This window comes from Oncorhynchus keta, chromosome 6 (genome assembly GCF_023373465.1).
Source record: "Oncorhynchus keta strain PuntledgeMale-10-30-2019 chromosome 6, Oket_V2, whole genome shotgun sequence".
NCBI lineage: Eukaryota > Metazoa > Chordata > Actinopteri > Salmoniformes > Salmonidae > Oncorhynchus > Oncorhynchus keta.
The window spans coordinates 40,694,777-40,709,776 of record NC_068426.1 but is presented as its reverse complement, the minus strand read 5'-3'; the positions used below and the strand labels follow the sequence as shown (position 1 = coordinate 40,709,776).

The window sequence follows — 15,000 nt, the reverse complement described above, 5'->3', positions numbered from 1 at the left end:
TGCTATAACAGCCTCCACTCTTCTGGGAAGGCTTTCCACTAGATGTTGGAACATTGCTGCGGGACTTGCTTCCATTCAGCCACAAGAGCATTAGTGAGGTCGGGCACTGATGTTGTGCTATTTAGGCCTGGCTCGCAGTCAGTGTTCCAGTTCATCCCAAAGGTGTTCGATGGGGTTGAGATCAGGGCTCTCTGCAGGCCAGTCAAGTTCTTCCACACCAATCCTGACAAACCATTTCTGTATGGACCTCGCTTTGTGCAGAGGGACATTGTCATGCTGAAACAGAAAAGGGCCTTCCCCAAACTGTTGCCACAAAGTTGGAAACACAGAATTGTCTAGAATGTCATTGAATGCTGTAGTGTTATGATTTCCCTTCACTGGAACCAAGGGGCTTAGCCCGAACCATGAGAAACAGCCCCAGACCATTATTCCTCCTCCACCAAACTTTACAGTTGGCATGATGGTGAGTCATCACTCCAGAGAACGCATTTCCACTGCCCCAGTGTCCAATGGCAGCGAGTTTTACACCCCTACAGCCGACTCTTGGCATTCCACATGGTGATCTTAGGCTTGCTCGGCCATGGAAACCCATTTCAGGAAGCTCCCGACTAACAGTTCTTGTGCTGATGTTGCTTCCAGAGGCAGTTTGGAACTCTTCAGCACTCGGCGGTCCCATTCTGTCAGGTTCCGTAGCCGACCACTTCGTGCTGAGCCGTTGTTGCTCCTAGACGTTTCCACTTCACAATAACAGCACTTACAGTTGATTGGGGCAGCTCTAGCAGGGCAGAAATTTGACTGACTCACTTCTTGGAAGGTGGCATCCTATGACGGTGCCACGTTGAAAGTCACTTAGCTCTTCAGTAAGGCCATTCTACTGCCAATGTTTGTCTATGGAGATTGCATGGCGGTGTGCTCTATTGTATATACTGTACCTGTCAGCAATGGGTGTGGCTGAAATATCCGAATCCGCTAATTTGATTTAAACTTTTGTATATATAGTGTAGATATACAGTATAGTCCCGTGTGGCTCAGGTTGTAGAGCATGGTGCTTGCAACGCCAGGGTTGTGGGTTTGATTCCCATGGAGGACCAGTACTGTGGTCATATGACAGGAAAATAGAGGTACTTAGCCATGCACACCAACAGTGGTTTTGACATCCTGAAATACAGGTAGATATCTTTATTAATCAAATCAAATGTATTTACTACTGATATCTCAAAGTGCTGTACAGAAACCCAGCCTAAAACCCCAAACAGCAAGCGATGCAGGTGTAGAAGCACGGTCTGGTATTAGAAATAATACTATATTTCCCTTGATGAGTGATGCTGAATGTAAAACATGGCTCAACTTACCTCTTTCTCCTAGTATAAAATAATATAATTTGTATATATTTTTTAGCATTTTAGGTCAGTATTTGTATTATTTACTTCATACAGTCTTTCTTTTGCTAATCTTTACCAATAATCCAATAATTCCGGACTCTTGGGCATGGACTCAACAAGGTGTCGAAAGAGTTTCATGGGGATTTCACAGAGATGCTGGGCCCATGTTCACTCCAATGCTTCCCACAGTTGTGTCAAGTTGGCTGGATGTCCTTTGGGTGGTGGACCATTCTAGATACACACGGGAAACTGTTGAGCGTGAAAAACCCAGCAGCGTTGCAGTTCTTGACACACACAAACCTAGCACCTACTACCTCCCCTCCTTCAAAGGCACTTAAATATTTTGTCTTGTCCATTCACCCTCTGTATGGCACACATCCACAAACACATTTAAAATCCTTCTTTAACCTCCTTCCCGTCAGCTACACTGATTGAAGTGGATTTAACAGGTCATATCAGTAAGGGATCAAAGCCTGGATCCACCTGGTCAGTCCATGTCATGGAAAAAGTAGTGTTCATAATGATTTGTACATTCAGTGTCGTCTGGTGTTTTGGGCAAGATGGTTAATAACAACCTAGTAGAATTGGGATTTCACTGTCCTCTTTTATCTGGGGTTCAAATCAAATGTTATTTGTCACTTGTGCCGAATGCAACTGCCTTGGTCTTAGTATTTTGTGTTTTCTTTATTATTTTTGTTCAGGCTAGGGTGTGACATGGGGTTATTTTATGTGGTGTGTTTTGTCTTGGGGTTTTTGTAGGTTCATGGGATTGTGGTTAGTGGGGTTGTCTAGTATAGTCTATGGCTGCCTGGAGTGGTTCTCAATCAGAGGCAGGTGTTTATCGTTGTCTCTGATTGGGAAACATATTTAGGCAGCCATATTCTTTGTGTGTTTCGTGGGTGATTGTTCCTGTCTTTGTGTTTGTTTGCACCAGGCTGTTTCGGTTTGTATTGTTCGTTATTATCTTTATTAAAAATGTATCGAGATAACCACGCTGCATTTTGGTCCTCCTCTCTTTTGACACAATTTATTTATTTATTTTACCTTAATTTAACCACACATTCTTATTTTCAATGACGGCCTAGGAACAGTGGCTTAACTGCCTGTTCAGGGGCAGAACGACAGATTTGTACCTTGTCAGCTCGGGGGTTTGAACTCGCAACCTTCCGGTTACTAGTCCAACGCTCTAACCACTAGGCTACGCTGCCGCCCAAGAAAGCAGGAACAACAGGTGTTACAGTGAAATGCTTACAAGCCCTCAACCAACAATTCAGTTTTTAAGAAAAACACCCCCAAAATAATAAGAGATAAAAGTAACAAATAATTAAAGAGCAGCAGTACAATAACAATAGCGAGGTTATTGTTTTAGTTTAGTGTTCGTTTCCTTGTTCCTTGTCAATCATTGGTGAAATTAGCATTATGACAAGATGTTTCATTAAATCATTCAAAAACCTTTATTTAATGCAGTTGCAGACAGAAGTTGACAGACAGGAACATAGCACGCATGTTTCCGAGTAAGTTCTGCATCAAAGAAAAGGTCTCAAGTTGTTTTGTTAAACTCTAAGTCCAGCCCTGGTGATGTCACTACCTACGTCATTACCTTTTTATTCCTGAGACCAAAACCATGCCTACAAAGCTATATAAACAAGGTTTTTAGTGTTATCTAAAAACTTAGCAGTACATGTGCACTCCACAAATTAGATTTATTGTGGAATATTTGACTAGTCTTGTCTCCTACACCCCCTGCAGAGTTCTGTCTCAGTCACACATTTCTCAGAGGGGTCTCTTTATAAGAGACAGAGAGAGAGAGGAGAGAGAGAGAAGAGAGAGAGAGGAGAGAGAGGAGAGAGAGAGAGGAGAGAGGAGAGAGAGAGAGGAGAGAGACAGAGGGGAGAGAGAGAGAGGAGAGAGAGAGAGGGAGAGAGGAGAGAGAGAGAACTAGAAAACCACTGTGGAAAAATTCTAAACCTCTATAATGAATATATATATTGTTAATCTGTTGTCTAGAACCCTATAAATGTAAGGAGGGTCTTATAACCCCTCCCCTTCTATTAATACAACATAAGCATAATCAATTATTCTAAATCATCAAACATTTTGCTACAGCCCTTATCATGACCCCTAGGTGAACCCGACACTATATACATGAGGTACCGGTACAGAGTCAATGTGTGGGGGCTATATACAGGGGGTACCGGTACAGAGTCAATGTGTGGGGGCACTGGTTAGTCGAGGTAATTGAGGTAATATGTATATGTAGGTAGAGTTAAAGTGACTATGCATAGATAATAACAGAGAGTAGCAACAGTGTAAAATAGATGGGGGGGCAATGCAAATAGTCTGGGTAGCCATTTGATCAGATGTTTAGGAGTCCTATGCCTTGGTGGTGGAAGCTATTTAGAAGCCTCTTGATCCCAGACTTAGCGCTTGGGTACCGCTTCCCATGCGGTAGCAGTAAGAACAGTCTATGACTAGGGTGGCTGGAGTCTTTGACAATTTTTAGGGCCTTCCTCTGACACCGCCTGGTATAGAGGTCCTGGATGACAGGAAGCTTGGCCCCAGTGATGTACTGGGACATACGCATTACCCTCTGTAGCGCCTTCCAGTCAGTTGCCATACCAGGCAGTGATGTAACCAGTCAGGATGCTCTCGATGGTGCAGCTGTAGAACGTTTTAAGGATCTGAGGGCCCATGCCAAAACGTGAAGCTCTCAACCTGTTCCACTACAGCCCCGTCGAAGAGAATGGGGGCGTGCTCTGTCCTCCTTTTCCTGTGGTCCACAATCATCTCCTTTGTCTTGATCACGTGGAGGAGACGTTGTTGTCCTGGCACCACACGGCCAGGTCTCTGACCTCCTCCCTATAGACTGTCTCGTCGTGGTTTTTAGTTTAGTGTTTAGTGGTGTTTTGTTCAAGGGTGATGAGCTTTGAGGGCACTGTGGTGTTGAACGCTGAGCTGTAGTCAATGAATAGCATTCTCACATAGTGTAACGCTCTGGGCGTAGTGGGTGCGAAGTCAGGCGCAGGAAGAACAGAGAACAGGGTAGTGCTATTTATTGCACACACACTACGAACATAAGCCGGGGTGGCGAAACACAAAATAAATGCCCCAAACACGGGGACTCAAACAGTCCGGAGAAAATCCCACGAATGAAACACGCCCACATCAAACGTGCTCAGAGCAACACGGAACAATCCAGCACAAAGAGCAGGCGGGCCTACTGGCTAACTGGCCCGACTAATCAGCCTACACACAAAACAGGTGACACCAATAAACAGAAAGGGGAAAAAGGGATCAGTGGCAGCTAGTAGGCCGGTGACGACGACCGCCGAGCGCCACCCGAACAGGAAGGGGAGCCACCTTCGGTAGGAGACGTGACACATAGGTGTTCCTTTTGTCCAGGTGGGAAAGGGCAGTGTGGAGGGCAATAGAGACTGCATCGTCTGTGGATCTGTTGGGGCGGTATGCAGATTGGACTGGGTCTAGGGTTTCTGGGATAATGGTGTTGATGTGAGCCATGACTAACCTTTCAAAGCACATAAATGGCTACAGACGTGAGCGCTACGGGTCGGTAGTCATTTAGGCAGGTTATCTTAGTGTTCTTGGACACAGGGACTATGGTGGTCTGCTTGAAACATTTTGGTATTACAGACTCAGATAGGGAGAGGTTGAAAATGTCAGTGAAGCCACTTGACAGTTGGTCAATGATGTGTGTGTGTGTAGTGTGCTTTTGTGTACATACGTGTGTGTGTGGTCTGTGGGTGTCTGTGAGGCTTAGCTTCAATAGGATGAATCCACTGAATGAGGAGGAGGTGCATCGATCAGGGGGCAGAGGGCTTAATGTTAATATTGGCAGGGGGATCTACTGATGACAAAGGAACTCTTCTTCTGTGGCCAGACTAAACAATGATGCGTGTGTGTTTTGAAGGTCAGTCTGTAGATCAATGTATGTGTGACCCCTGGTTACAGAGTCATTCTGTGACCATTTATGCTGACGGGAAATATGCGTACGTGCATGTGTGTGCGTTTCACTAACCCAGAGTGTGTCTCTGTGTGGGTGTGCGTACATTTGTGTGTGCGCGCGTATGTGTGTGTGTAGCCAATGGACTACACCCCGGGAATCTGGAGAAGAACCGATGTCCATTTGGAGAACCCAGAATACCACACCAGATGGTTCTTCAAATACTTCCTGGGAAAAGGTCCGTTCTGCTCCACAACTCTCCACACGCACACACACACACACACACACACACACACACACACACACACACACACACACACGCCTAACCTAATTCTAACCCTTACCCCTAAGCCTAAAATATTTTTGACCCCTAAGCCTAAAATATTTTTTTCCCTTGTGCCCCCACTTTCCTTTTTTTACTATCCTTGTGTGGACTCATGGTCCCCACAAGGTTTGTAAAACCAAAAACACACAAGCACACACACACACACACACACACACACACACACACACACACACACACACACACGCAGGGGGTTAACAACATTAACATCTGACTGGCTCCATAGTCAACACCAGCAGCCTCCGGAGAGCCTAGTCGTGAGGTCGTTAAAAATGCGTTTACCCTCCTCCTCCTTCCATCTTCCTTCTTCAGAGCCCTCGCTTCTTCGGACAGGTGTGTGCGTACGTGCATGTGTGCGGGTTATTCAAGCACAAGAAAACAAGTCCCCAGGCCCATAGAGGGACTGAAGGAAAGAAAGGGACGGAGAGAGAGGAGAGTGAGAGAGAGGAAGATAAAGGGACATGAATAGAGTCAAGGAGAGAGAGGAAGATAAAGGGACATGGATAGAGTCAAGGAGAGAGAGGAGTGTGAGAGAGAGGAAGATAAAGGGACATGGATAGAGTCAAGGAGAGAGAGGAAGATAAAGGGACATGGATAGAGTCAAGGAGAGAGAGGAGAGTGAGAGAGAGGAAGATAAAGGGACATGGATAGAGTCAAGGAGAGAGAGGAGAGTGAGAGAGAGGAAGATAAAGGGACATGGATAGAGTCAAGGAGAGAGAGGAGAGTGAGAGAGAGGAAGATAAAGGGACATGCATAGAGTCAAGGAGAGAGAGGAGAGTGAGAGGGAGGAAGATAAAGGGACATGGATAGAGTCAAGGAGAGAGAGGAGAGTGAGAGAGGAAGATAAAGGGACATGGATAGAGTCAAGGAGAGAGAGGAGAGTGAGAGAGGAAGATAAAGGGACATGGATAGAGTCAAGGAGAGAGAGGAGAGTGAGAGAGAGGAAGATAAAGGGACATGGATAGAGTCAAGGAGAGAGAGGAGAGTGAGAGAGAGGAAGATAAAGGGACATGCATAGTCAAGGAGAGAGAGGAGAGTGAGAGGGAGGAAGATAAAGGGACATGGATAGAGTCAAGGAGAGAGAGGAGAGTGAGAGAGGAAGATAAAGGGACATGGATAGAGTCAAGGAGAGAGAGGAAGATAAAGGGACATGGGTAGAGTCAAGGAGAGAGAGGAGAGTGAGAGAGAGGAAGATAAAGGGACATGGATAGAGTCAAGGAGAGAGAGGAAGATAAAGGGATGGAGAGAGAGAAAAAGAGATGGAGAGCAGAGTTCTCGTTTTTAATTAGGTTTGTTGGGTCTGGTCAGTGTTATGTCTGAATATGTTGCCGTGTCAACCGGACAGAGAGGGAGCTGAATGCCGATTGGTGTTGTCTAAGGGTTTTGTTATGTCTGTCTCACACACGCACAAAAACAAGCATACATGTACACACTCACACACATATATTCAAGCAGAACACACGCTACTCAACATTCCATATAGGATACACTAGGCCTCACTGTGGTGGCAACAACTAATTCCTGACAGAAATTAACAGACACTGTAATGAACTCTTATGAACTCTTTTCGTTCCAAAACTCTATATCCACCAATTTTTCACAACTGGCTCGATTCGGTCTTATGTAGCAAAATTAGAAATTGTGTTTTTTTTTTAATTGAAGTAGAGTAGAGACTCAGAACTAGAAAATGTTATATCATACACTACAGTTGAGGAACAATGGGAAAGTAATTCTGCTTTGAAAGTTGATCAACTTGTAACCTCGCTTTTTGAGAAAATGGACCTTGAATGTTTTGGTACACCTACTGGAGAGCTCTTCTTTGTCTCCACCCATTCAACATCGTTCAAACCCTCTTAAGCCTTAACCCCACTCATTTCTTTAATGATTCACATCAGGCCGTATACTAAACAACCAAAGATGTCAAGACTTAAGGCTGGTGTATACTACCGGTGTGTTCGTAAATTTAATCTGGAGTGCTCTGGGCATTCGTGAACTCAGAGCTTTGTCAGATTCAGAGCGTTTCGTTTTCAGAGCGTTCAGAGCGCACACTGGATGCTCTGGCTGAGGAGTAGGGTTGATTCGAGTGTTCTGTCCCAACAACAGCAGTCAAGCACCCAAGCTAACTGGCTAACATTGGCTAGCTTGCTAGCTACTTCCAGACACAAATGAGAGAACAGCTCACTTACATTTTACTCACGCTAGCAGAGCTGGTTAAGTTGTTTTATGTTATCCAGAGCGTTGGTGACTAACCGTGCTGCTGGCAGCGATTTATTTCTTTTTTTTTACCGACTTTTATTGACAACGGCCATATTCAACGGGTGTTGAGCGTTTGTAAATTCACCAGTTATTCTGCTCTCTGGCACACTCAGACGAGAGTGCTCTGAAATCGGAGTAGATAGCCAGAGCGAATTTATCAACTCCATCTATCTACAGTTGTTGCAGTGACATCATAACATTCTATTGAAATGGTTACTTCCATAGTGGAGTAGAATTATTATTCTTGTTTTATTTTTGTTGCCATTTTTCTCCCCAATTTTCGTGATATCCAATTGGAAATGAGTGTTGTCCCATCGCTGCAACTCCCGTATGGACTTGGCAGAGGCAAAGGTCGAGAGCCATGCATCCTCCGAAACATGACCCTGCCAAGCTGCACTGCTTCTTGACACACTGCTCGCTTAACCCGGAAGCCAGCCGAACCAATGTGTCGCAGGGAACACTGTCCTACTAGCGACCGTGTCAGCGTGCAGAAGCTGACAGACCAATGGCAGACCAATTCGAACTCATCCATCCAGCATTATCTCAGCCAATCATGGCTAGCGGGAAGGTGACTTACTCTGTGACTAAACCAACTACACTCACAATTTAACAATTGTATTCATTTTTCCAAATGGCACACAAGTTTGATATTAAGGCACATAAAATTTTCTGCCAAAACATTATGTATATATTTTTTAAGTTTACGCTCAAATGGCTCTCTTGTAAAGTAGTCATGTGCGACATATGCCTAGTTTCCTGAAACGAGTCACATAGCTATCTGAAGATGAATGCGCTACCTGTAAGTTACTCTGGATAAGAGCATCTGCTAAATGACTAATAGGTCAAATATGCATATTTAAATACAGATCTCTCATTACTGTATTGCAATTTTTAACAGCAGTCACTGTGAAGTCTAAAAAGGGAGAGGGAAAAAAAGTACCTGCCGGTAGCATACAGGTGTTACGATGCGTCACGTGATCGGAGAGCACACTGTTGCCGAAAAGTTAAAAGTTGTGCAACAGAACAATAAACCTAAAATGTCTTTTTAGTTTGGATAGTGCGTCCTCGTTTCACTCTGATTCGGAACGTTTTCTTCCTTTTCATGCCTAGTGAACACTACCGAAGGGTCCTACACAGTATAGTGTCTGGCGGTGTGTGACAGTGTGTGTGTGTGTTTTCTCCCCCCAGTCCACCAGAATTACATTGGTACGGATGCAGACAAGAACCCCTTCTACCTGTCTGTGGTTCTGTCTGACCAGAACAATCAACGGGTCCCTCAGTATAGAGCCATCCTCTGGAGGAAGACAGTAAGTCACTGACTTTATGCACAGATCTAGGATCAGCTCTTACAAAATCCTAACCTTAAAAATTGGTATCTGTGCAAGTTGGCATTAGAAACAGATCTGCTCAACCTTTCCCAATGCCAAACCTTGATCATTAAGGTGAAATGTGCATATCATGCATATACTGTATAGACCTTAGATCAGTGTCTATGGGCAACTTTATCCATGAGTCATAGCTTCTGTGTGCGGGGTGGGGGAGTTAGGGGGTTCAGATGTGAGGTGTGTGTGTGTGTGTTTGCGCCCGCGCTTGGCAGCGAGATAGAGGGGTGTGAGTCATTCAGAAGAGTTAACTAGCTTCCTCACTGAGCTCCTGTTTCAGATTCAAGCACCACACCACCACACCTGATTAGGATGGCCCTCTCTCTGCCTTCTGTTCAGATAGATGATGAATACTTTCTCTCCTCATCCGGTCCTGAGATAATTGCATCTCTTCTCTTCCCCCCAGGGAACTCTGAAGATCAGTCTGCCATACAGCCCCACTAAAACACTATCAGTCAAGTCCATCTTAAGGTAAGCAAGCACTGCTCAGGATGTTATTCAATAACTGCTGATGGAGCTCCACACGGGTGCGTGCTAAGTCCCCTCCTGTACTCCCTGTTCACTCATGACTGCACGGCCAGGCATGTCTCCAACACCATCATTAAGTTTGCTGATGACCCAACAGTGATAGGGCTAATCACCGACAACAACGAGACAGCCTATAGGGAGGTCAGAGACCTGGCCGTGTGGTGACAGGACAACAACCTCTCCCTCAACGTGATCAAGACAAAGGAGATGAATGTGGACTACAGGAAAAGGAGGACCGAGCACGCCCCCATTCTCATCGACGGGGCTGTAGTGGAGCAGGTTGAGAGCTTGGTGTCCACATCACCAACAAACTATCAATGTCCAAGCACACCAAGACAGTCGTGAAGAGGGCACGACAGAACCTTTTCCCCCTCAGGAGACTGAAAATATATATATTTGGCATGGGTCCTCAGATCCTCAAAAGGTTCTACAGCTGCACCATCGACAGCATCCTGACTAGTTGCATCATTTCCTGGTACGGCAACTGCTCGGCATCTGACCGTAAGGCACTTCAGAGGGTATTGCGTACTTCCCAGTACATCACTGGGTCGGGCGTGTCCCTATAGTACACAGCCTGTGCAGCACAGCTAGTAGAAGAAACATCTTGGTTCGTATAGACCTACATAACTATACAGAGTCCGTTTCTAAAACAACGTATAGACCTACATAACTATACAGAGTCCGTTTCTATAACAACGTATAGACCTACATAACTATACAGAGTCCGTTTCTATAACAACGTATAGACCTACATAACTATACAGAGTCCGTTTCTATAACAACGTATAGACCTACATAACTATACAGAGTCCGTTTCTATAACAACGTATAGACCTACATAACTATACAGAGTGTGTCCGTTTCTAAAACAACGTATAGACCTACATAACTATACAGAGTCCGTTTCTATAACAACGTATAGACCTACATAACTACACAGAGTCCGTTTCTATAACAACGTATAGACCTACATAACTATACAGAGTCCGTTTCTATAACAACGTATAGACCTACATAACTATACAGAGTCTGTTTCTATAACAACGTATAGACCTACATAACTATACTGGTTCCGTTTCTATAACAACGTATAGACCTACATAACTATACAGAGTCCGTTTCTATAACAACGTATAGACCTACATAACTATACAGAGTCCGTTTCTATAACAACGTATAGACCTACATAACTATACAGAGTCCGTTTCTATAACAACGTATAGACCTACATAACTATACAGAGTCCGTTTCTATAACAACGTATAGACCTACATAACTATACAGAGTCCGTTTTTAAAACAACGTATAGACCTACATAACTATACTGAGTCCGTTTCTATAACAACGTATAGACCTACATAACTATACAGAGTCCGTTTCTATAACAACGTATAGACCTACATAACTATACAGAGTCCGTTTCTATAACAACGTATAGACCTACATAACTATACAGAGTCCGTTTCTATAACAACGTATAGACCTACATAACTATACAGAGTCCGTTTCTATAAAAACGTATAGACCTACATAACTATACAGAGTCCGTTTCTATAACAACGTATAGACCTACATAACTATACAGAGTCCGTTTCTATAACAACGTATAGACCTACATAACTATACAGAGTCCGTTTCTATAACAACGTATAGACCTACATAACTATACAGAGTCCGTTTCTATAACAACGTATAGACCTACATAACTATACAGAGTCCGTTTCTATAACAACGTATAGACCTACATAACTATACAGAGTCTGTTTCTATAACAACGTATAGACCTACATAACTATACAGAGTCCGTTTCTATAACAACGTATAGACCTACATAACTATACAGAGTCTGTTTCTATAACAACCTATAGACCTACATAACTATACAGAGTCCGTTTCTATAACAACGTATAGACCTACATAACTATACAGAGTCCGTTTCTATAACAACGTATAGACCTACATAACTATACAGAGTCCGTTTCTATAACAACGTATAGACCTACATAACTATACAGAGTCTGTTTCTATAACAACGTATAGACCTACATAACTATACAGAGTCTGTTTCTATAACAACGTATAGACCTACATAACTATACAGAGTCCGTTTCTATAACAACGTATAGACCTACATAACTATACAGAGTCTGTTTCTATAACAACCTATAGACCTACATAACTATACAGAGTCCGTTTCTATAACAACGTATAGACCTACATAACTACACAGAGTCCGTTTCTATAACAACGTATAGACCTACATAACTATACTGGTTCCGTTTCTATAACAACGTATAGACCTACATAACTATACAGAGTCCGTTTCTAAAACAACGTATAGACCTACATAACTATACAGAGTCCGTTTCTATAACAACGTATAGACCTACATAACTATACAGAGTGTGTCCGTTTCTATAACAACGTATAGACCTACATAACTATACAGAGTCCGTTTCTATAACAACGTATAGACCTACATAACTACACAGAGTCCGTTTCTATAACAACGTATAGACCTACATAACTATACTGGTTCCGTTTCTATAACAACGTATAGACCTACATAACTATACAGAGTCCGTTTCTAAAACAACGTATAGACCTACATAACTATACAGAGTCCGTTTCTATAACAACGTATAGACCTACATAACTATACAGAGTGTGTCCGTTTCTATAACAACGTATAGACCTACATAACTATACAGAGTCCGTTTCTATAACAACGTATAGACCTACATAACTATACAGAGTCCGTTTCTATAACAACGTATAGACCTACATAACTATACAGAGTCCGTTTCTATAACAACGTATAGACCTACATAACTATACAGAGTCCGTTTCTAAAACAACGTATAGACCTACATAACTATACAGAGTCTGTTTCTATAACAACGTATAGACCTACATAACTATACTGGTTCCGTTTCTATAACAACGTATAGACCTACATAACTATACAGAGTCCGTTTCTATAACAACGTATAGACCTACATAACTATACAGAGTCCGTTTCTATAACAACGTATAGACCTACATAACTATACAGAGTCCGTTTCTATAACAACGTATAGACCTACATAACTATACAGAGTCCGTTTCTATAACAACGTATAGACCTACATAACTATACAGAGTCCGTTTCTATAACAACGTATAGACCTACATAACTATACAGAGTGTGTCCGTTTCTATAACAACGTATAGACCTACATAACTATACAGAGTCCGTTTCTATAACAACGTATAGACCTACATAACTATACAGAGTCCGTTTCTATAACAACGTATAGACCTACATAACTATACAGAGTCCGTTTCTATAACAACGTATTTGTTTTGGAGCTTTTGGTCAAGTCTTTTTCATGTCCTGTTACTGCTTAATGAGCAATGAGAAACAGGAACATTCTGCTTTAAGATAAGAATGGATTGAAACATGTTACTGCATGTAAACTTGACTTTTTAGCCCCTCTCTCCTCTCCTCTCCTCCCTCTTCTCCCTCTCTCCCCTCCTTTCCCTCCCTCCCTCTCCCACCCCTCCTCTCCTCCAGTGCGATGAACCTGGACAGGTTTGAGAAGGGCCCGAGGGAGATTCTCAACCCAGAGATACAGAAGGTGAGATTACATCAGCCACAGAGATATAAGTAATAAGGCCCGAGGAGGTGTGGTATATGGCCAATATGATAACGGCATAGGCACAACACAGAGTGCTTGCATACAGCCCTTCACCTTGGTATATTGGCCATATACCACAAACCCAGAGGTGCCTTATTGCTATTATAAACTGGTTAACAACATAATTAGAACAGTAAACAAGTACTTTTGCATCATACCGGTGATATATTGTCTGATATACCACAGCTTTCAGCCAATCAGCATCCAGGACCCAAACTACCCACATTATAATGATATACAATAGTCATGTTCTAATTCTATTTGTATGGTATCGGCCCCATACTTTAAGCAACATGTCCTTTCTTAGGATGGCCAGAGGCTTTGTAATTCATATTCACGTTGGATCGTTTTTTAAAAATGTTTTTAAAATTATAAATGTATTTTATTCATAATACAAAAATCAATTTACATCAGCTACATCAAACATGTCTAGCAAACCAAACACATGTATTAACAATGCTTAAACATACCAAAAAAGATAAATAAAAAGAAACAATTTAACTGCAATTATATTCACTCTGAAAATATCTTATTATAATGTGATTCATGAAGATATTATTCTTGTTGTTATTCACTAAGGTTAGTGTTTTTAATGAGATAATTAAATTAAATCAGAAAAATTGGTAATTTTAGTATAGAATTTTGGAATTTTTGTTTGTGTATAAAGTATTTGGCAACAAGAATTTAAAAAAGAACAATAATTTCAGTGGTTTTGTTATCATAGTAACGTATTATATCTTTTATGTTAAAATTATAGGCAGTGTTCATAATGGGAAATAAGTACTTTGCAAGGTTTTCCCAAAATGCTGACACACATTTACATTCAAAGAACAAGTGAGACAGATTCTCACCTTCTTTTTCACAGAAAATGCAGATATCATCAATAACCACAAATTTGGAAATCATAGAATTACATGTATATACAGTGGGGCAAAAAAGTATTTAGTCAGCCACCAATTGTGCAAGTTCTCCCACTTAAAAAGATGAGAGAGGCCTGTAATTTTTAGGTACACTTCAACTATGACAGACAAAATGAGAAAAAAAAACCTGAAAATCACATTGTAGGATTTTTTATGAATTTATTTGCAAATTATGGTGGAAAATAAGTATTTGGTCAATAACAAAAGTTTATTTCAATTGCCCCACTGTATCTTGTGCAAAATGTTGAAGTGCACTTCCTTAACGTTGTTATACAGTATTTGTAAGGTCTTAACCATGCGTTTTACCAGACAATGTCAGGAATAAGCATGCTCTCTGTGTAAGTTGGTTTTGTGAATGAAGAATTTGTCTTATACAGTATATGTATTACCACAAGATTTCTCAAGTAAGCCCACGCCTTCCAATCTGAGTTCTGGATAAACTTTGTGATCGTTCCCAAAATGAAGATGAGTTTTCATAAGTGTAGTTAGACCACTGGGAACGGCTTTGATCACAGAAATAAACTCTCTGAAAGGTATTGGAAGCTCTT

The 15,000-nt window shown here is 42.1% G+C and overlaps 1 protein-coding gene across 6 annotated transcripts in view; it reads left to right on the top strand.

The window, feature by feature from the left end:
- Window positions 1–15,000, top strand: part of LOC118385595 (GTPase-activating Rap/Ran-GAP domain-like protein 3) — a 180,329-nt gene that overhangs the window by 101,777 nt on the left and 63,552 nt on the right. For all 6 annotated transcript variants that reach the window (XM_052521533.1, XM_052521529.1, XM_052521531.1 and 3 more), the window contains exons 4-7: window positions 5,482–5,581; window positions 9,131–9,249; window positions 9,731–9,795; window positions 13,409–13,472. In XM_052521533.1, coding sequence (XP_052377493.1) covers window positions 5,482–5,581; window positions 9,131–9,249; window positions 9,731–9,795; window positions 13,409–13,472 — 348 coding nt within the window. The remainder of the gene's footprint in view (window positions 1–5,481; window positions 5,582–9,130; window positions 9,250–9,730; window positions 9,796–13,408; window positions 13,473–15,000) is intronic.